This window comes from Siniperca chuatsi, linkage group LG2 (assembly GCF_020085105.1).
Source record: "Siniperca chuatsi isolate FFG_IHB_CAS linkage group LG2, ASM2008510v1, whole genome shotgun sequence".
NCBI classification, from domain to species: domain Eukaryota; kingdom Metazoa; phylum Chordata; class Actinopteri; order Centrarchiformes; family Sinipercidae; genus Siniperca; species Siniperca chuatsi.
The window spans coordinates 29,481,620-29,504,110 of record NC_058043.1 but is presented as its reverse complement, the minus strand read 5'-3'; the positions used below and the strand labels follow the sequence as shown (position 1 = coordinate 29,504,110).

Genomic DNA, 22,491 nt, shown 5'->3' with positions numbered 1-22,491 from the left:
TCTCAGACAGGCAAAATTTTTCTCTGTAATCGTTAATTCAACTCCAGATTTTGCACACGCAGACCAACTCACGTTTTTCTCTTGAGAGATTTATAGGGTTTGAGCCCATCCACACCCACACAGGTATAAGCCTAGCTGAATCTCTGATTAAAATGATGTGAGACTTGGGCAAATACAATGGGCTCCAGGCACACTTAAAAAAAAAAATTACATTATACACCCTGTGCTGCCCATTCATTGAACCTTGTAGGTGTCAATAGCATTGATAATTGGTGAGAGGAAGTCAACTCTTTTTTTGAACTGCTACAGTCTCTGTATACATTTAGCAGCGCCTCAACCCATCGCTGGAACACAGCATTCCATAACAGCAATAATTACATTAGCCACACTCTAAAATCAATGCAGTACTAGATACAGCAGACTCCACAAAACTCTTAATGAGAATTACAGGGCAATTAGAGATACACTGGCCAAAATAGCCTCGGACTGTGATGAGAAAACCCAAACCAAACGCGACGCTGCGGCGCTAGTTTCTAAACTTGATAAACTGGAGACAGTAATGACTATTTTGTGGGATCTGGATAAGTTTTAAGCAACAAGTGATCTACAAAAAAGTGACATGGATTTAGCAACTGCTGTTGGTCTTTTGCGGTCATTGCACTTGTATGTTGGCACTCTAAGAGACCAGTTTGCAGAGCTCAAAGAATCAGCACGCTCTGTCAGTGCTACACAAGCCTACTAGTTTGACATTCGACGTGAGAAAAAGGAAGAGATTTGCAGACATGTCTGATGATGACGGCAAAGTGGCTTTTACTGATGGTAGTCTGAGATTTAAGGTTGAAATCTATTATGTCATTGACAGGCTGAGTTCGTGCCTATCCAAATGAATCAATGCCTACACAGATGTGTGTAAACTATTTGGTGTTTTATTTGAGAGGGACTGTGCTGATTGTGATGTGCATGAAAGAACTGCTAAGCTGAACTCCACTTATCCGACAGACCTGGACAAGTCCTTGGTAGACGAACTTATTCAGTTCACGCATTTCACACAGAATGAGACTTCGCCTCACAGTTGCTGCAAGTTCTTGAGAGTAATGGACTTAAAACAACATTTCCAAATGTTTATGTTGCACTACAAATGTTTTTAACCTTGCTTGTCGCAGGTTGCGACCAGAGGTTGTTCTCCGTTTTAAAACGAGTTAAAAATTAGCTGAGGACTACAATGTCACAGAGACGGCTTTCTGCACTTTCCCTCCTGGCCATCGAACATGAACTTGTTAGGGGTCTTGATTTTGAGGATATTGTACACCAGTTTGCATATTCAAAAGTCAAGAAAAAGGCCAGTGTAAGATCCGTTTGCAAAAATGAAATTGAGTCAGAACATGATTGTACATTACCAGAAAATGTCAGTCAAATATGGTCTTACAACCCATCTATCATTATTTAGGAGTAAAAGTTGTGTATTTTGCCATATGTATGCTGATGTTTATTCATACATAATGTGACATGTCAGTGAGAAGCCTTGGCAGGACACAGTGGTGTATTTACTAGTATTTGTAGTATAGTTCAATAAATTCAACAAAGCCAGATCGAACAATTGTGCATCTGTACATCTTAATTTCTCTTTTTTAAATGCACTTGATGACTGTTAGATATTGAAGCATTGGATATATTTACTGTATGCTACTGTATTGTTGAACATTTGATCATAATTTATCATTAAAATACACTTGATAATGATGATGTCTACAATGCAATTATTGTCCTGAGGGTCAGGGGGGCGCTTGAATGTTGTTGCCAAGGGGCACAGTGAAGTGTTAATGAAGTTGTAATGCCATCTTTATGTGGATGATACAGTTCTGTATTGTTTTGCAAATACTGCACACTCAGCCACTGAGATACTACAACAAGCCTTGTTGAGCAAGACTAAATACATGCTATTTTCTACCAGAACCAGAGATATTGTGGACAATAGTTTGCATATTACCACTATGAATGGACCGAGTATTGAGAGAGTGTCAGATTACAAATATCTTGGTGTCTGGCTGCATCAAAATGTTACGTTTAAATTTCACATTGACACACTTGCTACAACAAGCTACAACAAAAATTGGATATTTGTACAGAAACAGAGCAAATTTTTCAATGTTCAGTAGGAAGCGGATAATTGAGGTCGTCTTAGACTATAGCGATGTTATCTATAAACACGCCTCTGCCTCGACTCTTACACCGCTAGATTCAGTTAAATCACTCCACTGTAAGATTTATTACCGGTGACAGTTATTCTACTCATTACATCTTCTATGAAAAGGTTGGGTGGGTATCTCTAACAGTAAGACCGTAAGAATAGTAAGTACTCGATCTAGTGATTGGTGGATGCTCGATGTCCCGTGTGCAAACACTGAATTTGGGAAAAATGCTTTTGGTTTTTGTGCTGCAGACACTTAGAACAGACACTAAAACTCAACACATTTGTACACCTATAGGTCAATTTAAAACCATGATTACAAAATACTAAACTTGAATGTAATTGTTTTTAACGGTGTTCTGATGCTGTTCTGTTGTGTGTATTTATTCTGTTTTGTACTCTCAACATCATTGAAAATGGGGGCATGCCCTCAATGATTCCTCGAGATTTAAAGGTGCTATTGATAGCACTTATAACATCCAGCCACTAGATGACACCCCCCATTTCATTCCAGTTGCCAGTTGGTTACACAAGGTGGTCAAGTGGAGTGAGACTCAGACTTGAAGCACTACTTCCTTTTGAGAGGCAGAAACTTCCATTGAAAAGCAGCACAGGAAAGAAAATCAATATGAGAAGAGGGTTGAGTTGTAAATGGCCTGTACTTGTATAATGTCTTTCTAGTCTTCCGACCACTCAAAGCCATACATTAGCTAAAGATTTAGGTTACTTTGTGCGGTGGTGTTTCATGTAACGTTATCTATGGTAATATATCTAATGGATATGGCTAGCTAGCATTAGGTAACCCTTTTTTCCCCATCATTTCATAAATACAGGGACCCTATATTGCAACACTAACCATAAAATGACATTTCTATCAGCCTTACACTAGAATACATTAGGTAAGTATTTACATTTTAATCCAAGATGGCGGCGCGTGTACATCGCTGTGTCTCTCCAGTTGGACAATAAGAACACTTGTGCACGAATGCTGTTTGTTGACTTCAGCTCTGCATTCAACACTGTCATCCATTCCAAGTTAATCACCAAACTTGGAAACCTGGGCATTAACAACTCCATTTGCAATTGGATTATTGCCCATTTGCAATAATCCAATCAACTTGTGAGGTCAGGCCACAACTGCTCCACCACCATCACACTCAACACTGGTGTACCACAGGGCTGCGTGCTGAGCCCTTTCCTCTACTCCCTCTTCACACTCGACTGCAGGCCTGTGCATGGATCTAACGGCATCATCAAGTTTGCAGACGATACTAAGGTGATTGGTCTCGTCAGCAACAACTATGAGACTGCCTACAGGGAGGAGGTCCAGCACCTGGCCACATGGTGCTCAGACAATAACTTGCTCCTCTACAACTCCAAGACAAAAAGGAGCTCATCGTGGACTTCAGGAAGGCGAGAGGAGGCACACATGACTCCATCCACATTAACGGGATGGCTGTTGAGCGTGTCTCCAGCTTCAAGTTCCTGGGGACCCATATTTCGGAGAACCTCTCCTGGACCACCAACACCTCCTGCCTGGTCAAGAAGGCTCACCAGCGCCTCTTCTTCCTGAGAACACTGAAGAAGAACCAACTGTCCTCAGCTACCCTGGTGAACTTCTATTGCTGCACAGCAGAGAGCATCCTAACCAACTGTGTCGGGAACTGGTATGGGAACTGCTCTACTGCAGAGCGCAAGGCACTGGAGCGGGTGGTGAAAACTGCCCAGCGCATCACAGGGACTCCACTTCCAGCCATTGAGTACATCCAGAGGAAACACGGTCTGCGTCGAGCCCACAGCATTCTTAAGGACTCCTCTCACCCTGCCCAGAGACTGTTTTCTCCCCTGCCTTCCGGCAGGCACCTCAGGTGCCTTCGCAGAAGGACCAGCAGACTGAGAAACGGTTTTATTTCCAGAGCTGTATTCCTACTGAACTCTGCCCCCCTATGATTCCACTGTCCCCTCATATACCTTAACTTAAATGCTGCTATATTGTTTTTGCTACATGTACCACATGTTCATTTGCACTACCGGATTATTTATTTATACATATACTGCATCATTTGCACTCCAGTACTATGTACTGAATACTGCAATAACTCATCTACTGCACTGTTAACTATTTCCATAAATTGCACTAATTTATATTCATTGCACTACTGTTCTGCCCAGTCCAATTATTATTGTACATATCCATCCCAGTATACTTCTGTTTATAGTAATGCCTGTATATAATGTCCATAGTACCACTTATTTTCATAATACTGCTCTATCCTGCATTTATGAGCACACTTTATATGCTGCACTTGCTTATTGCACTTCTGCTTGTACTTGTACATGTGTAATGAGGAGGAGGCAGAGTTGCAGTCCTAAACACTTCTCTGCGCATCCAGAGCAGTTACCCACCCAAAACTCCTTAGTGACTGTGTCTGCCTCCCAACCACTTAAATTAATAAAACCAAAAGTTAACAGAAGAGTTACACATAAAAACCTAAACAAAAACGCTGAAATAGCACAACAAAATAGGAGAATTAAATGTGGACTCTTAAACATCAGATCTCTGTCATCTAAAGCTGTTCTGGTGAACGATTTAATATCAGAGTATCATATTGACTTATTTTGTCTTACTGAAACCTGGCTGGGTCATGAAGAAGATGTTAGCCTAAATGAATCCACTCCGCCCAGTCATATTAATGCTCATATTCCTCAAGGCACCAGCCAAGGAGGTGGAGTTGCAGCCATCTTCGAATCAAGCCTATTAATCAACCCTAAACCTAAACTAAATTATAACTCATTCGACAGCCTTGTTCTTAGTCTTTTACACCCAACCTGGAAAACATGACAGCCAATTCTATTTGTTATAGTGTACCGCGCTCCTGGTCCTTATTCTGAATTATTATCTGAATTAATGTAGGTGATTTCAATATTCATGTGGCCGTTGAAAATGATAGCCTTAGTACTGTGTTTATCTCATTAATAGATTCGATTGGCTTTTGTCAGCATGTACATGAAGCCACTCACTGTTTTTACCACATTCGATTTTATCACCCCTCTAAAAAAGAAGATAATAAAACAAAGAAGGTTAACTCCATAGTATAACCCCCAAACCCGCAAATTAAAGCAAACATCATGAAAACCTGAAAGGAAATGGCGTTCCAACAATCTGGAATAATCTTTAGTCTGGCAAGATACATAGAGAGACATATTGTTAAGCCCTCCATAATGCCACAGCAGCTTACTACTCATCATTAATAGAGGAAAATAAAAACAACCCCAGATTTCTTTTCAGCACTGTAGCCAGGCTGACAGAGAGTCATAGCTCTACTGAACCATGTATTCCTATAGCCCTCAGTAGTAACGACTTCATGAGTTTTTTTAATAATAAAATTTTAACTATTAGAGAAAAAATTCATCACATCCTGCCATCAACTGGTACCGATTTTTCTTTAAACACAGGAACCTTAGAAACAACTGTAAAACCTGATATGTATTTTGTCTGTCTCTTAGACCCCATTCCAACTAGGCTGCTTTTAAAAAGATGTTTTACCCTTAGTTAGCACTTTGTTCTGTCTTTATTGACAGGCTATGTAACACAATCCTTTAAAATAGCTGTAATTGAACCCCTTCTTAAAAAGCCCACTCTTGTTCCAGGGGTTTTAGCCAACTATAGACCTATATCTAACCTTCCCTTTCTCTCTAAGATCCTTTAGAAAGCAGTCACCAATCAGTTGTGTGGCTTTCTAAATAACAATAGTTTATTTGAGGATTTTCAGTCAGGATTTAGAGTGCATCATTGCACAGAGACAGCACTGGTGAGAATTACAAATGACCAGTTAATTGCATCAGACAATGGGCTTGGCTCTGTACTTGTCTTGTTAGATGTTAGAGCTGCATTCGACACCACTGGCCATCACATCCTATTACAGAGACTGGAACATGTAATTGGCATTACAGGAACCGCACTAAGCTGGTTTAAATCCTATCTATCAGATCGATCTCAGTTTGTACATGTTAACGGTGAGTCGTCCGTGCACGCCAAAGTTAGTCACGGAGTTCCACAAAGTTCTGTGCTTGGACCGATTCTATTCACCTTATATATGCTTCCTTTAGGCAATATTATTAGGAAACACTCCATAAACTTACCCAATTATATCTATCGATCAAGCCAGATGAAACTAACCAGTTAGCGAAACTTCAAGCATGCCTTAAGGACATAAAAACCTGGATGACCTGCAATTTTCCCAAACACCTCCGAGGCACATTATCTAAACACATAGTTGCTCTAGATGGCATTTCCCTGGCCTCCAGCACCACCATAAGGAACCTCAGATTTATCCTTTAACTCCCACATGAAACAAACTTCAAGGACTGCCTTCTTTCATTTACGCAACATTGCAAAAATCAGGCACATCCTGTTTCAAAATGATGCTGAAAAACTAGTGCATGCATTTGTTATTTCTTGGTTGGACTATTGCAATTCCTTCAGGCTGCCTGAATAAGTCCTTTAAGAGTCTCTGGTTGATCCAAAATGCTGCAGCACATGTACTGACAAGAACTAGGAAAAGAGATCATATTTCTCCAATACTAGCATCTCTGCACTGGCTCCCTGTAAAATCCAGAATAGAATTTATAATCCTTCTGCTCACCTACAATCTTATCTTAAAGAGCTCATAATACCGTATTACCCGACTAGAACACTGTGCTCCCAGAATGCAGGGTTACTTGTGGTTCCTAGAGTCTCCAAAAAGTACAACAGGAGCCAGAGCCTTCAGTTATCAAGCTCCTCTCCTGTGGAATCACATCCCAATTTGGGTTCGGGAGGCAGACACCATCTCCACATTTAAGAGTGTGCTTAAGACTTTCCTCTTTGATAAAGCTTATAGTTAGGGCTTGCTTGGATTGGATTATTGGATTGTTTCGATTTGTTGGCAAGCTGATTAGGTCCTTATTAACTCACCCTCTGTTAAAATATACTGTTCATTTTTTGAACAGATGAGTGTCATTACCTGCAGCATTTGACTGACTTTGAGCAGGTCTTAGTGACTTAGAAGTCCTCGCTACTGACTCTTACCTCCCTCAGACTACTTTAAGCACTAAAATGCTTTGTGAAGTACTCTTAGACCAAAAACTTAGGAGACCTAAAGTTAGGACTAACAAGCCCCTTATTTAATTTTTATTTAAGCTTTAGGATGTTTTGTGAATACATCCCCTGATGTTTAGTAGAGATATTTTAATGTAGAAATTTGAAGAATGTCCTGCACTCCATTCTATCTGCAGTGGAAATATCTCACGCTGACATTTGTTTGGCCAGTTACCCACAGAAAAAAAATAAATTATCACTCAACAAGAAAAGGAACAGACACAGACATGTGATGAAAATTACACCACCAGCAGGATGCATACATGGCTCCAACAGAAAAAACAAATCCCCACAACATACTGGTCTAAACAACATATTCAGGTTCAGAAAAAGGTCCACAGTCCAAACAAAAAAGGAGCAGACTTTACAAAAAATGTGTAATCTTCTATATTTCTGAAGTGCCACTAGATAGTAAATTATGCTTTACAAGGCACACAAACCTCTTGAGTGTCAGCAAGCACCAGGATGATGTCTCCCTGATCAAACTGGAGCAGGCCGTCTTCAGATGCTGCATGGCTCTCTAACGCCACCCCCTGGTGTAAAACACAGGTCACATTAATGCAAGCTTAATACTGAGCATCACAATTTACACTAATAGTTAACTTTAAGAGGGGAACTACATTTTTGAAAAACATTTTCAGGTGTCGAGATATCTGAGATTTGGAGGTAAACGTATTTTGTTTGTGGTGCTCACAGATTTGAAAAATTATATTTAAAATTGGTGACAGCAACTAGTCTTTCCAGGCACAATATCCCTAAATCTGGATAAATGCACATACACAAAGAACACACTAGCAACAGTTTTTAAAGGGATTACTTCACCACAAAGGAAATTTTATTCACCTCCTTTGTAGTGGAGTGGAGGCAGAAATCTCAGAGACAGATATTTTAGAGCCACAAAGGAAACAATGTTTCAATCTGATCTCAATTTTCTTCTTTATATTTAAAGCAAAAAGGAAATTTGACATCTGCATGTTAATAATGTATTAATTAGTAGTCAGATACATATATTAGATAGACCAATAATTATTTGATCATTAAAAACTGTACAGAAAACATTAGATGAAGTGTTTGAGTGTAGATGAGTGGAATACAATTACAATAAGTCAATTTTGGCTTAATTGTAAAATCTATTCTAAAGGTCTGACACTTGCCAATTCGTGTCATCCACCTGTAACATTTTGATTTTGGTGTAGTTTGTCTCATTAAATATATCTTTATTATTTTTATTAGATTTGTCAGGGATCATGTGCAAAACAAACAAAAAAAAAATTCATACAAAAAGTACAGATGATTTGTACTAGATTTATCTACTGAATACTTTCCATCTGCAGTCTCTGGGCAGGTAGACACAAACACTACAAAATACAACTAATACTCTTTTCATTACACTGGTTGTGTATGAGAAGTCCTTAATCTGAATTCATTCATATGAATTACACACTTGTATGCAGGTTTATTATTATACATGTATAATATGTGTTTTATATATTATTTATATATTAGAATATATATGATATGTGCAGTGTCCAGATGACTACGACTGAAACCTTTTCTACAATGGAACACTCCTGGACGAATGAGGGACTACACCGTCTTCATATACAGTAGTTTTCAAAAGCCTATGCTAGTCGAAGTATGTAAACAAGTGAAACTAGGTAACTTTTTCATCTGACAAATGAAATGCTGAACTCATCAACCCTCTTGCTCACACTATGTTCTTAAAAAGGGAACTCCACTGATTTTACACATCAAAATGTGTTTATAGATGTTGGGAAGTACTACTGCATGTGAAAAAGTTGTATAAAACCTTTGTGCAGCTCCCTGAGGAGCTACAAAAGTCCAATAAATGTCCTCAAGTAATGTCACTTGAGTCAGCGTCGGTTGGGTCTGAAGACTACAAGTTTGAAAATGAAAAATATCTAGGGGTGTGGAGTTAGAAGATATAGCCTCCTCATCTCCGCTTGAAGCTAGCGGCTCGAGGCTACATTAGCCACTATTAGCGTTACACACCTAAATCTCCAACTTAACAGTCTGCAGCCCAGTTGCATTATTGGTAATGTAGGCGCCAGGTTTTGACAAGGAAGAAGAATGCATTGAATAAAAAAAGACAATCTCTCTGGTTCTGCTACATCGATTTTGATCCTTTGTGTTTTAAACTGTCTATCGTGAGTCAGACATTGATATAGGGCTGCAAAGCTAAATTGGTGGAGTATTCTTTTAAGACATGAGATTGATATCGATCCTCTCATTTCACCCACAGAAAGAAAGAAAATAAACATTTTCACCAAAATGTTAAAATCTTCCACAAATCATCATTTTGTACCTTGTATAGGAAGCCTGGTGGATTGTAGGAACTGGAGTCATCTCCTGAGTCAGCTGTCTTGACTGATGCTTCCTCTGTCTCCTGCTCCCCAGCGGGCAAGAGGGGGCCTCTATCTGTGGAGCAGAAAGAGACGCGAGGGGCGGGAACCGGTGCAGGTTTGGGCTTGGCCTCCTCTGATGGTGGATCACTCAAATTCTCCTGCCTTGAACTATGTGGGGTATCACTATCTGCAGAATCTGAGGGATTGGACACTTCCTGACCTGCAGCCTCTGACTTTGGTACACCCACCCCAGAGTCATCCGACTGGTTTGTAGCAAGTTCTGCTTCTGCCTCGACCGCTGCCTCCTCCTCCGGATTCCCTGTGCTCTTGTCGTTGTTCTCACTGTCATATATGGACTGCCTCTTAGGTGTGTTGGTGCCACTGGAGCTGAGATCGGAGTCTGATGAGTTGACATCTTTGGATGAGACACCACTTTCTTCTGGTACGCTGGTTTCTTCAGAGATGCTTTGAGTTTGTTGGGCAATGGGTGAGGGCACACCATCATTTCCATTTTCAGTGGAAGAATGGATGGAGATGTGGTCAGCTGGGAAAGCTGTATTGCAAGGGATGGGATTGGAGATAACCAGGGACTTTCTCTTCTTTGACTTGTTTGACGTGCTATTTGAAGAAAAAGTACATTTGTTCTTTTTGGATTTACATATAGCATTTTATAAATCTACCAGAATAGCGAGAAAAGAGTTGTTTTTAGTTATTAGTACTCCAGCACTCCATACAGAAATGGCAGATAGGCAGCATTAGGTATGTGTGTTATTTACTTACTAGACAAGACATTCTTGTTGAGAACACTGTAACCACAGATGAGGAAACATGCAACACAGTGCCTCACCTGTTCAGACCCTTGATGATGAAAGCTTTTCCTGAGTGTTGAGTCTCCAGTTTCTTCATCACATTGTACAGCTCATGATTCAGCTGCAACACAAAGTGAAACAAAAGCACACAAACTAACTTGCAACACAAATACCATACCTTAAATCTCATTTAAAAATGCAGTTGTTAGAGGTTTCATGGTATTTTTAATCACTTAAATAACTTCACATTACTAGTATGAAAGGGATGAAAAAGGATCTGTGTCATATCTCACCACGCTCATTTCCTTGTAGAAGACATCTCTCAGGTTTGATATGTTTTGAAACACCGTCACATAGCAACCTATCCGGCTACAGAGACAAAGACAGCTCTCAGTTTGTCTTTCAGTTCATCCACATGACATCAAGTTCAGTTATATTGTCCTACGCACAGTCTGGAAAACTTCTGCTTGGACTAATTCCATCTGTAAATTTTACAGGCTTTCAGTCAAGAATAATATTTAAAAAAGTCTTGTTAATCAACTGCACCTTTTGTTCAGATTAATCATGCACAGGTTGAGTTACTTAGTTTTGTTAATCTTAAATACCTAAGAAGACACTTTTTTTGTCATGATCCAAAACTCCACTATGGAGGTTCCACGTGTTATCAAGGACTGTTTTAATTTGCTGCTGTGGATGGTCAGCCATACCTCTGATAGAGAACAGGCAGCTCCTCCCTCAGCTCATTATTTATTTCTTCAAAGACATTCTGGGCCTTGTTGAACTCTTCCTCTGCCTGTTAGAGGATTTGAAAGTAGTTTTTTTTTTTATTTACAGTTGAAAACGACTTATTTCTGTGCTATGTGTACTGTAATACTAATGCTACCTTTGCTATTTTGACTTCATCTTTTTTCTTGGCAATCTGTAGCGCTTCCAGGTGGTGTCGTGCTGAATCGTAGTCCACCAGCTTGCGACCGCGTTTAGCTACTCGTTCCTGATACACAGGCAAGAGTTTCTTAAAGTAAACATGTCACCCACCAGTAAAAGGCTAGATGATCTCTGTGTGTAAAAAAGGCCCAAAAGCCATTAAAGTATTTGCGTACAGTTTTTAAAAAGCTTCAGGTTACCTTGACCTCAGGGAACTGGCTTGTATAGTTCTCCATGGTGCGGACAATCTGGTCACTTAGTTTTTCTTCGTAGTCGTTCCACAGCAAATCTTCACTCTAAGAGACACAGTTGGTATCACATCAATACAATTGTAACAAGTCTCTCTAAATGCTAGACAACTTTAACCAAGCCACAAACATTATTTCAGCAAAGAAGGATATGTATGAAAGCATATATTGGACTATATTAAAATGATAATGTAAACTTGAAAATGAAAATGTAATGCCAAAATAGCATTATAATTTTCCACGCATTATTTGAGTAAAAATTTAAATGAAAATGCAATAATCCAATTTTCATTTTCACATACTTGTATGGACGTTCTGACTATATAAAAATGAAAATGGAAAAGCTGTTTGACATTTTATTTTGGTAACCTGTTGTACAGTGGACAATATTCAAATGCGGCGGTGATAGGGTGATAGGTATTTTCATTTATGCAAGCAATATTTAAGTCAAAATGCAAAGGAAATTTTCTAACAATTTGAAAATGAAAACTGTATTTGACATTTCATTTTCAAAAGACTTAACCTGCTGTACAGTGGACAATATTCAAATGCAATAAGCAAAACAGCCCCACCAGTCTTTGCATTTACACATCACCACCCTCTTTTGGGGTCAACATGAAAATGAAGATGTAAACTGTCAGCGCTCTCATCAGCGGGTCTTCAGTTGGGACGTCACTTGCTTGAACATCTGCTGATTTGCTCATGTGCGTAGTCTGCTTATGGTAGAAAGGTGAGAAGGCAACTGGGCCTCACTGACTACTGGATTACTGTACAAAAACAACTTTAGAACTGTATTCACTGATTTTGGTGAATCATTTGAATATTTTCCACTATATAACAGGTTAGGTCTTTGAAAATTAAGTCAAACAGCGTTTCCATTTTCATTTAAATATAGTCATGGAACGCCCATACAAGTATGTTCAAAATGAAAATTGTATTAATGCATTTCACTCAAATAAAAACATACATATGTGGAAAATTATGATGCTAATGTGAAATTACATTTTCAAGTTTACATTATCATTTGAATATAGCCCAGTATACTCTTCCATATATATATTAGCTTTTGTGGTTACTATATTAGGGTGATGCTGACAACTTGGAAAACATTATCCAGTAATGATTACAATTTACATTGACAGAATATGTGATTGTTGGATTAAAAAAGGAAAACTAAGAAGAATCATGTGCTCCATTAACTTCTTTTATCATCTGTAAAAAAGTAAAATCATAGTAGGTCAATATTATTTGGAGCAAATTAAATGCAAATCACCACCAATAACAGCTAGGATATTGCCTTCATTCTAAAATGAAAGAGGCATTTAAATTTAATTAGAAACAACCAACCTATAAACTACTGTATTAGCATATTGTTTAATTACAAAAGGGTACATATTTCTGAGAGCAATGTCAAAATTCATACGAATAGTGCACTCTAAAAATAAAACTATAAACCTATGAAATCTGGCTCGTACCTACAATAAAACCATAGCTACAACATGATTGACATGACATTGATTTTTCTCCAATGAGGGGGAGGAGGGGGCAGTACAGGCCAACATGGGGATTTGCGGGATGGCAAATTAAACTACAGCACTGACAGTACTTGTGAGGCTGTGTGCAGAGAGTGACAAATCAATGCATTGTGGAACAGCGACCATAAATATAAAAAAAAAAGTTGTCGTTCGTCAGATTTTCCTAACAAGCAACCATATTTAATTTTAAATAAATATGGTCGCTATGGTTGAAAATCTTTTCAAGTGATTTAAAAAAAGAAAGAAGTCCAAAGTCGCAGACTCTGCTCCAAGTCTGTGGCTCTTGTGGTGTGTAGCAGGGCGCTGTCTAGCTCAGTGAGACCGTCTGCTCTGTTTGAGTGCAAGCTGATGTTACGGCTTTATGCAAAAATTTGATTGGCTGTATATAAATATGGTCTCCATCTACGTAGACTGATACCAAAACGGTATTGTGTTGAATTACTGCAAAACTAGGGGGCGCCATCATAAAACCAAAAATATGAAATATAAATGTCTCCCATTTGGTTTCTGATTTTTTACTCAAAGGAGAACACAGGACAAGTGATGTACAGAGCAGATATGTATTCTGTAGCAGACAAAAAATCCTATTTAATTTCAGTTGGACTTTAATATTTTATCATTAGTCTAATTTTGTTTTACTGTAAACCTGTTGTTCTCCTTTATTCCATGTTTTACTTATCCTTGCTGCAATCTATTTATTAAGTAATGCTAAAACTAATGCAATTAAAGTTTTTTGTTGAGAAACATAAGTGATAAAAATTTGTAGACCAACTATTCATGAGTATCCCCACTAGACATGAAAATCATCTGTCTCCAGTATATTGTTATTGATTAATTTGTATTTAAAGCTGCACATATCTATATTTACATATGAACAATGCTCAAATGACAATGTGTAATGTAAAAGGGGTTGCTCGTAGTGTTGAACCCATATATAATTATTACCCAACTTTGCGGTTTCCCTCAGCTCTATAAACCATTTTAGCATCTTTCAGCTAATTATTTTTGTTTGATGGCCCGTAACCTGCACAACAAAATGAAAGTTATAACCCCCTTCACACTACACACACAGAACCTATATACAAATATTTAAGATTATAATAAAGATATATACATTTACTTATATACATGTATTATACAAAAGATATGGTAATGTGCAAAACCAGCATAACAAAGTTCCACGTCATTTATTTAAGGTGGAGGGCGGAGGACAAAGTGGAATTGAGCTGAGTCTCACAACCTGAGGAGAGAATCTGCTCTGTAGTCTGGTGGTATGGCAGCAGATACTTCTGTATAGCTTGCCAGATGGCAGCAGGGTGAACAGGCTGTGGCTGGGTTGGGTACTGTCTTTTGGGCTCTGAGCAGGCACCTCACCAATATTACTGATGCTTGGTAGATGGGTACCAATGATGTTCTGGATGGTTTTAATCACCCGCAGCAGAGCCCTCCTCTCCTGGGCCATGCACATCCGATGCCAATTTATAATCTTTCTAGTCAGGATGCTTTCTATTGCTACTCTATAAAAGTTAACAAGAACTTGGCACAAGAATTTTGACATTTGGTCCGGCTGGACTGACTGGGTGGTCGGAAGATGCCCTGGGTGATCGTCTGCAGTGATCGTCTCAAGGTACGCTACACTTAATCCAATCCCTGCGCTCTCTTTTCCGACACTGATGAGTGTATTTCTGTCAAAAGGTAATACGTGCTTCTATAGTTAAAATAAAGTTGTTTTTTTTCACAAATTGTAGAAAAGGTTTCAGTTGTAGTCATCTGGACACTGTTTTCAGAATCAAGACATTTCAGCTCCCATCTGGAAGTCATTCTCAATTGTGAAAATGGTCTGGGAACTCAGAAATGTAAGCTACTCTGTGTTGCTTAGGCCCTGCCCTCAGGGAGGAGTCTTCCTGAGTGTCTGCTGTTTACCCTGCCTAGTTTCACCTGAAACTGACCTTCTTTTGTTCCATGATGGCCCAGTAATCAGCCCTATTGTTTTCTGGCTGCACCAGACTGAATTTTCTGTTTACTTGTGTTATCTTTGACTAATATTTAAATTTGTTTGATGATCTGAAACATTTAAGTATAACACCACTGTATACATGGTGCACTAACAGCATGACAAGTATTAATTGATTATGCAGAGAAGTAATTAGCTATACTCCTTTACATCCACCCAAGACAGATTTTTATTTTTTAGCTAGCATCTCCTTTAAGCCCACCAGGTAAAAATGTTAATAAAAAAAAAAAAAGATACACACATCATTGTCTATTTAACAGTTTAATAATATAAACTGCATACAAAAATATAAACTTACTTTATGTCATTGCAATGAACCACACTATGCAGCTACTGTATTGATGCAGCATTTGGTCTGTTTGGTGCCATGCTAAAACTCATATTTTCATTTCAAAAGAAACAAATATTTCTACTTCTAACGTGTCTTATTCAAAACACAAAATCACTTATGCAATACTGCCATAAAGAAGACCCGTCATTACGCCAGTGTAGGTACCAGATGTGCTAGGCCTGGCAGATCTTCTCAGGGTCCTGCATTCATACAGATGACGTAACACATTATGATTGGCAGTATGTTGGAAAGTGTACGGATGCCGTGTGTTTGCGCTGCTGTCAATGTTTTTTTTTTTTATTATTTTATATTTAAAAACACAACAGCATGCACCGTTGTTAATGTGACTGACCAATCTTAATGCTAGTTTACAGGGAATGGTCAAGTTAAGTTGAAGGATGGGCTAGCCTACTGCTAGCCCCTACTTCATAATGCAGCCCCAGTTTGTGATTTTAGATAGCATGCTGGCGTGAAGTGTAACAACAGCATCAGCGTTTAGTGTGTCCCATCCTGCCGGCTCCACCATTTTACACAGACGTCGATTTGGCTCTGTTACTACCTACGCTGCCAGCTTAACAACAATGCGCCCCCCATTCTGTGTTCGTACATTTTATACAAAATGGCAAGGTGGAATAACAGCGCAACAATCCCGCCTTGAACAGGCTGTGTAAAAAGGAGCTAGACACCGGGGTCCGGCTAGGGATGGAGTTTTTGGCCCTTGCACCTTGGCCCACCATCACCACAGCTCGATTGCTGCTGGGTCTGTTAATAAGTATCTGCTTGCTAACATGTTAGCCATCAAACTTCATAAAAAGGCCATATGTCAAACATGTGCGTGAAAAAAAACTATGTATATGCCTGTTGTCAAAAAAGGAACCACTCTAGTCTAGATGCATATATTTTCATGGTAACTTAGATCAAGCTTCTTTAAACCTGCTTGATGAAACCAAAGTTCCTGAATATAAGCTCGACCTGTTGAAATTAAACAGATTTTATAAAATTATCTGGCTTTGTGGACCAGCTCTCAGATTACTGTTCAAGCAAACATTCACAAACACACACATTATGAACATACCTCTGTAATGACAGCAAGGTCCTCCACTCCATTCCAGTCTGATTCATAGATGTCTTGCAACGTCTGGGACAGCCGCTTGGACGTCTCATGCACGGCTGTGGTAAAAAACAGGAAATTGTAGGACAAAAATCTAAAATCTAATCATGACTCCATAAGGACCAACTTATCATCTAGCATCAGCAGCATAGTGCATTGTGGTGGTATTGTTTTTAGGGTTTGTGGCCCTGTTGCAACACCCACACTGAGAAGGTCAGAACAACACTGGTTTGCAGCAATAGCTGACAACACTAGAAACACAACGGTTTCTTGCACATGAATCACATATGCAATGCTGTATCTGCTGTTTTCACTACATGATTTTATTTGTTCTTGTACAACATGGCAGGCAGAATTGCAAGTGTCCACACAGGATCCAACAGAAGAAAATCACTTAACTATTATTCACTAACTCTCCTGGGCAAAAAGTGGCGTTCTGTTAACACTGTGCTGTGTGTCTGTATATACTGTATATGCTTTCAAAACCTACCTTTCACTGCTGTATGGTAGGCTTTGACATCTTTAAACAACCTGCTTCCATCGATCTGTGTGCAGAGGCAAAATACAAAGCAGAAAATACAAAGAAGTTAAATTCAGTGACACCCAGTAACATTATCTCTATGGCAATCTGAGCCATTTATGCGTCATCATTTCCTTAACAACCTCAAAATGATGAAATCAGTGTGCTTCTGTTGGACTGCAGGCTGATATTGTTGGCAGTGTAACTTTTTTGGCATCAAGTTATAAACTCCATATAATCCACTAAAATATATAAAAATCGTCTGACCACAATGTTGAGTTTAAATTAAATAACAATCACAACATTTGATGTGGTGATGGTAGTGGTGAAGTGAAAACAGCACGTCTGCATCTTGTCAGCATGTAGACTTCCTTCCTGTTGCTCCTTGTCAGTTTCCCTCCAATATGTACTGGAGTTGTTGCATTTAACACTGAATGAGCTTTGAGCAAAATAAAAGTGAACCTATGTAACTTTTGCCAAACAGCAGCAATTGTGGCCAAAAATTAGTTATGGAATGATGAATGCTAAAACATAGTTTAACAGTAACACAAGTAGAAAAGAGCCATAAAGTCAGCATACTTATTCAGTAATTGCCATTATAAAAGCAATATCCATCTAAAGTTTGCTAAAATTAGCATACAAGACATTGGTCATACCACACCAAGTCTATGGCAACAAAACCCCTGAGTGTATTCCACTGAGGAAGGGTACATTTTATTGCTTTTAAATTAAAAACTTTTCATTTGTAAAAAGAAGAGTGTTTTATTTCCTCTTTCAAATGTTATAGTCTCGCTTTAAATCTGGGCCAAGTTATTAGTTTGTGAGGATGTGGGTAACCCTTAAAATGGATAGTTTTTTTTAATATAAGCACTACCTCATTTCTGTTAATATCGAGGGTAATGTTTTTGTGTACAGCTCAAGAGGAGACATAAGCAGTAATTATGCAGAATGGATAAGAAAATAAGAAAAAGCTACATCTTGTTTCAAGTATTTCCTGTTTTCAAGGCTGAGCCGATTGTCTGAACTTGTTGGTTGGTATCTCAACAACCAAAACAAAACACTGTCCTTTTTTGGACTTAGCAATGCTCCATTTAACTGGATATTATTGGTAAGGGGGATAAAATTTGCTAGCTATTTAACTATAAAAGCAGATTAAAGCAAAGACTTGACATGACCTTTATTTGACTCAGACTTGCAGTGAATAGCAAAGAACTACCATGTAGAGCGACCTTGTCATGTTAAAAAAGGTTACGTGTTGCTGTACCTGTTGTTTGTTGAGGCTCTGGAAACACAGCTCAAACTGTTCATCCTTGGTCTCCATGGTTTTGCCCAGTTTTTGAAGGACCTGAGAGAGGACACAGAGTCAGAGTAAGTTTCAACATTAGATAGACAAAGATTTCTAGCATTAATGATTACTAGAGCTAGATTAGTTAAAGGGGAACTTGCCGCTTTTACTCATCAAAGTGTGTTTACAGGTGTTGGGGAGTTTTACTCATATGTGAAGAAGTTGTATGAAACCTTTTGTGGCTCCAGAGGGAGCTGCACAAAATCTGATAAATGTCCTCAAGTGATGTCACTTGAGTCAGCGTTGGTTGGGGCTGAAGACAAAGTTTGAAAATGAAAAAAATCTGGGGGTGTGAAGAAGTGAGCTTACCAGACCTCTGTAGTCCGTAGCTCAAGGCTACGTTAGACACTACTAGCATAAAACACTGAATCTCTGACTGAACTGTTGGTGGTCGAGTTGCATTGTGGGTAATGTAGATGCCAGGTTTACACAAGGAAAAAGAATGCATGGTCTAAAAAAGACAATACCTCTGGTTCTGCTGTATCAAGTTGGATACTTTTTGTATCAACTGTTCATCGTGAGCCAGACAGTGTTATAGGAGTGCAATGCTAATTTGGTGGAGTACTCTTTAACTGGCCTGGCTGATATATCGGTCCTCATCAGCTTAATGCAGATATATCGGTATTAGTGTAAATGTCGGCCAATAATTACAATACATATATAATGGGATATATTGGCCCAGCTGATTTAGCAGTATAACAATATTAAATCATAACAGAATAATGCGCCATATACAGTACCACATACTACTTTGCCTCTACTAAACTAGACACACATGGCTAACTATTACAGTGTCCTTCACAGTCCACTGCATGCAGCTGTTTTAAAGCCTGAATGCCATATCGCGTGACCTTTAACTTTAAATCTGTAAGGACAACAAAGGCTCTCATTATCATGTCTATCCTCCCAATTTCCATGAAAAAATAAAAATAAAAAAAATCCTGAATCCCCAAAATAGGCTTTGGTCTTGCAACTTCTGCAGCTGCTGTTTTGAGGTGGAGCAGCAAAATCAAACAAGTCAAACATAAACTGAGCGAGAAAGGCTCAGCAAGCGAGAGGAAGTGCACAGTCAGGAAGTGGCAGCTTTTGTGTCCGCACACAGCTGTATAGTACTGTACAACACTATGATGCTCAGACTGGGAAAGTCCAAGCTACTGTTTTATTAATGCATCAGGGTAACAGATAAAGGGGCAATCATTCAAATGTAAACAGTTCAAAAACACACAGTAGACAAGAGCATGTGGTTTATAGTCTATAGACTAAGATTAAAACTAGATTAAAAACAGTCTGCATAGAGAGCTTTTTCTTTTCTCATATGGTTAGTATCACAGGTTCTTACACTTTGTTATGATGAGGTCCAGTAAATAGGCTTGACATGATTTTATCCTCTCACCTGGGAGCATTTCATTATGAGTTACAACTTCGTACAGAACTAGATATCAGGGGAAATGGCAGTAGCTACAGAGCAAGATATTTCATAAGCAATATAGGTATACTTACACATTCTCTCATTTGCCAAATTTCTACTAAGGTAAATAATAGCTACATTACTCTGAAGGAGGTGCTTGTCCCTGTTTGGGAGCCTTGTTGTAAAGAAGCATATACTGTTTCCAAAGAAACCCTTATTTGAGTAATTCTGAAAAAAGTCTGTTAACTATTAACTTACAGCAGGGTTCCTAATGAGTTTATAGGCTACCACCGCAGGATAAAGCTGGATGACAAAACAAGCTTGAATAAGTCTGTCTTATGGCTTACCCGACTGATGACAGTGCTCCTACTGTTCAGTTTTGAAGTTAAATAGACTCAATATAAAAAAACTTTACAATGTTGATTTCCCTGGCTCACCTTCTCCTGAGCTCGATTCAAAGACTTCTGAACCCGTTTGGCGAGGAATCCAGCTCCAGCCTGGAAGTTTGGGCCCATCTTGTTATCTGCCATCGTCAATTTTCTGTTTTCTCACCAAGCGCCTCCCGTTTGCTTCCTCTTGAGAAACTGCCTCAGCGCGGCTGAACTGCGACTTCAATTCGAAGGAGGTGGAGCAACAATACAAGTGTCAAGACACACACACACACACACGGAGTTAAACAAGGTTGAGAAAGAAGTCCTTCACATCATCATCATCATCAGCGGGAGTCTGCTCTTGTTCAAACTTGTTAAAAGAATTTTTGAGAACTGTTCCTGCGTGTACACCGTTGCAAAACTGCACTCCACTCCCATCTGCTATCCGCTAAAATTGGAAATCATCCAAAACACTCACCTGAAAATTATGTGTTTAGATTGCGTTTCTCTGATGATGCGACCCTGATTCAGCGACGTGACGTAACCAGGGGATTAGCGGTAGTGGCTGAGATGCTGCCTTCAATGTGCCTCAAAAACTCAGTTTTTTTGAGCTCAGAAATAAAGGATTGTACACAAAACGACTCCAAAGAAAACAACCACAAACAGATGCAAAATGACTAGAAAAAAGAATCAAAATAACCAGAGAGACACAAAAGGACTACAAAGAGACACAAAACAACCATAAAGAGACGCAAAACGGCCAAAAAGACACAAAACGACTAGAAAAAGAGATGCAAAACAACCACAAACAGACGCAAAATGACCATTAAAAGACACAAAACGAAATGACTGAGAAGTTAAATGAGCAAAAGAATAAATGTGAAATATAATGTGAAAACTTTTAAATGATCAAAGAAATATACAGAATTGTTTTGGTGGTCAGTCACAGTTTTCTCAAGGAGATGGGGTGGCACTGGGAGCAATATGGACTCATGACCTCAGTACTAAACTCCTGGCTAGAGCTCTACATTAACCAGGATACAGGAGACCTCATGCCTTTGTGATCATTGATTTATGAAGATACACTTACATTTTTGCAGCTTGTACTGCTGGCACGGCTGTAACCGTGACTAGACATCCCTGCAGATTTTTCAAATGACTTTTACCTGACTGTTGATAAATTCTCAAATTGATCATCATGACGTTATACTTAAAAATATGTACAACTAAATAGTGTTAAAATATACTGACATTTAGATGGACTAAACTATGTCCAACTATGTCTGTATTCTGATGTCAATGTAATATCTTGCATCAATAGATGCCCAGCCAAAATGGGCTTACAAGGCAGGCTATCAATTTCCATGTACATACATTGGTGTAAGACCAAATATACAAATTATAGGAAAACATTAATAATATATTCTGTATGCCTTCATACTTGACATGCATCAAATAATCTGATCTCATATTACATGCGTGTATTATTCGGTTTAGTTTGCCTAATTTTCAAAACTTTAGAAATAAAACTAGCCCTTACTTTGCCACTCAGTCCAACTTGTCATTTTCATCAAACCAAAAGTAAAGTAGGCTACAATAAAACTAAGTGCAATTTATTTTCATCATCTCCCAGGTCAGAGATACTCTACCTTGCTCACTGAAGTGCACTCAGAGCATGATACGGCCCCAATACCAATCTCCACCCTAAAGCCTAAACCCTGAACCCTCATCTCACAGATTTAGTTGACGTCACCTGGTAAGTGCTTGAGTGCAAGAGGCTACAAGGGCCTGAAATGGTATGATGGGGCAGCACTCACGGAGCTCGGCGAAGCGTGCACTGCTACATCCTGCAAAACCACACCCATCCGAGTGAAATCGATTTGCGGTCAAGTAGTATTTTTTGCTTAGGAAGGTTCCTAACTGAGTGACCCGGAAGTATCCTAGTGGCAGCCATGATAAGAGCTATATGAATTCTCTAAATGCTAAGGAAAGGTGCTTCAATGCTTCCTTTCTTATCTCCTTTAGCATAGGATACACTGGACCATCATTTATGAAAGGAAAGGAGAGGAGAGAATACCGTCCCACAATTCCTTGCGGCAGGAACGCACCATTGTAGTTTCACCAGGCAGAACCACGTAAATGTAGAAACAACAGAGCACCTATTTTATGCTTGTCACAACA

General features: G+C 39.0%; 1 protein-coding gene across 3 annotated transcripts in view; it reads right to left on the bottom strand.

Moving 5' to 3' along the window:
- Nucleotides 1-20,937, bottom strand: part of bin2b (bridging integrator 2b) — a 37,707-nt gene extending 16,770 nt beyond the window's left edge. For 2 of the 3 annotated variants that reach the window (XM_044216632.1, XM_044216654.1), the window contains exons 1-11: nucleotides 20,377-20,777; nucleotides 18,451-18,531; nucleotides 17,157-17,211; nucleotides 16,631-16,725; nucleotides 11,628-11,723; nucleotides 11,387-11,494; nucleotides 11,211-11,296; nucleotides 10,797-10,872; nucleotides 10,542-10,624; nucleotides 9,655-10,312; nucleotides 7,769-7,861 (exon numbers count right to left, since the gene is read on the bottom strand). In XM_044216632.1, coding sequence (XP_044072567.1) covers nucleotides 7,769-7,861; nucleotides 9,655-10,312; nucleotides 10,542-10,624; nucleotides 10,797-10,872; nucleotides 11,211-11,296; nucleotides 11,387-11,494; nucleotides 11,628-11,723; nucleotides 16,631-16,725; nucleotides 17,157-17,211; nucleotides 18,451-18,531; nucleotides 20,377-20,469 — 1,524 coding nt within the window. In that variant the 5' untranslated portion in view covers nucleotides 20,470-20,777. The other variant, XM_044216643.1, reaches the window with a different exon arrangement.
- Nucleotides 20,938-22,491: the final 1,554 nt, after the last annotated feature.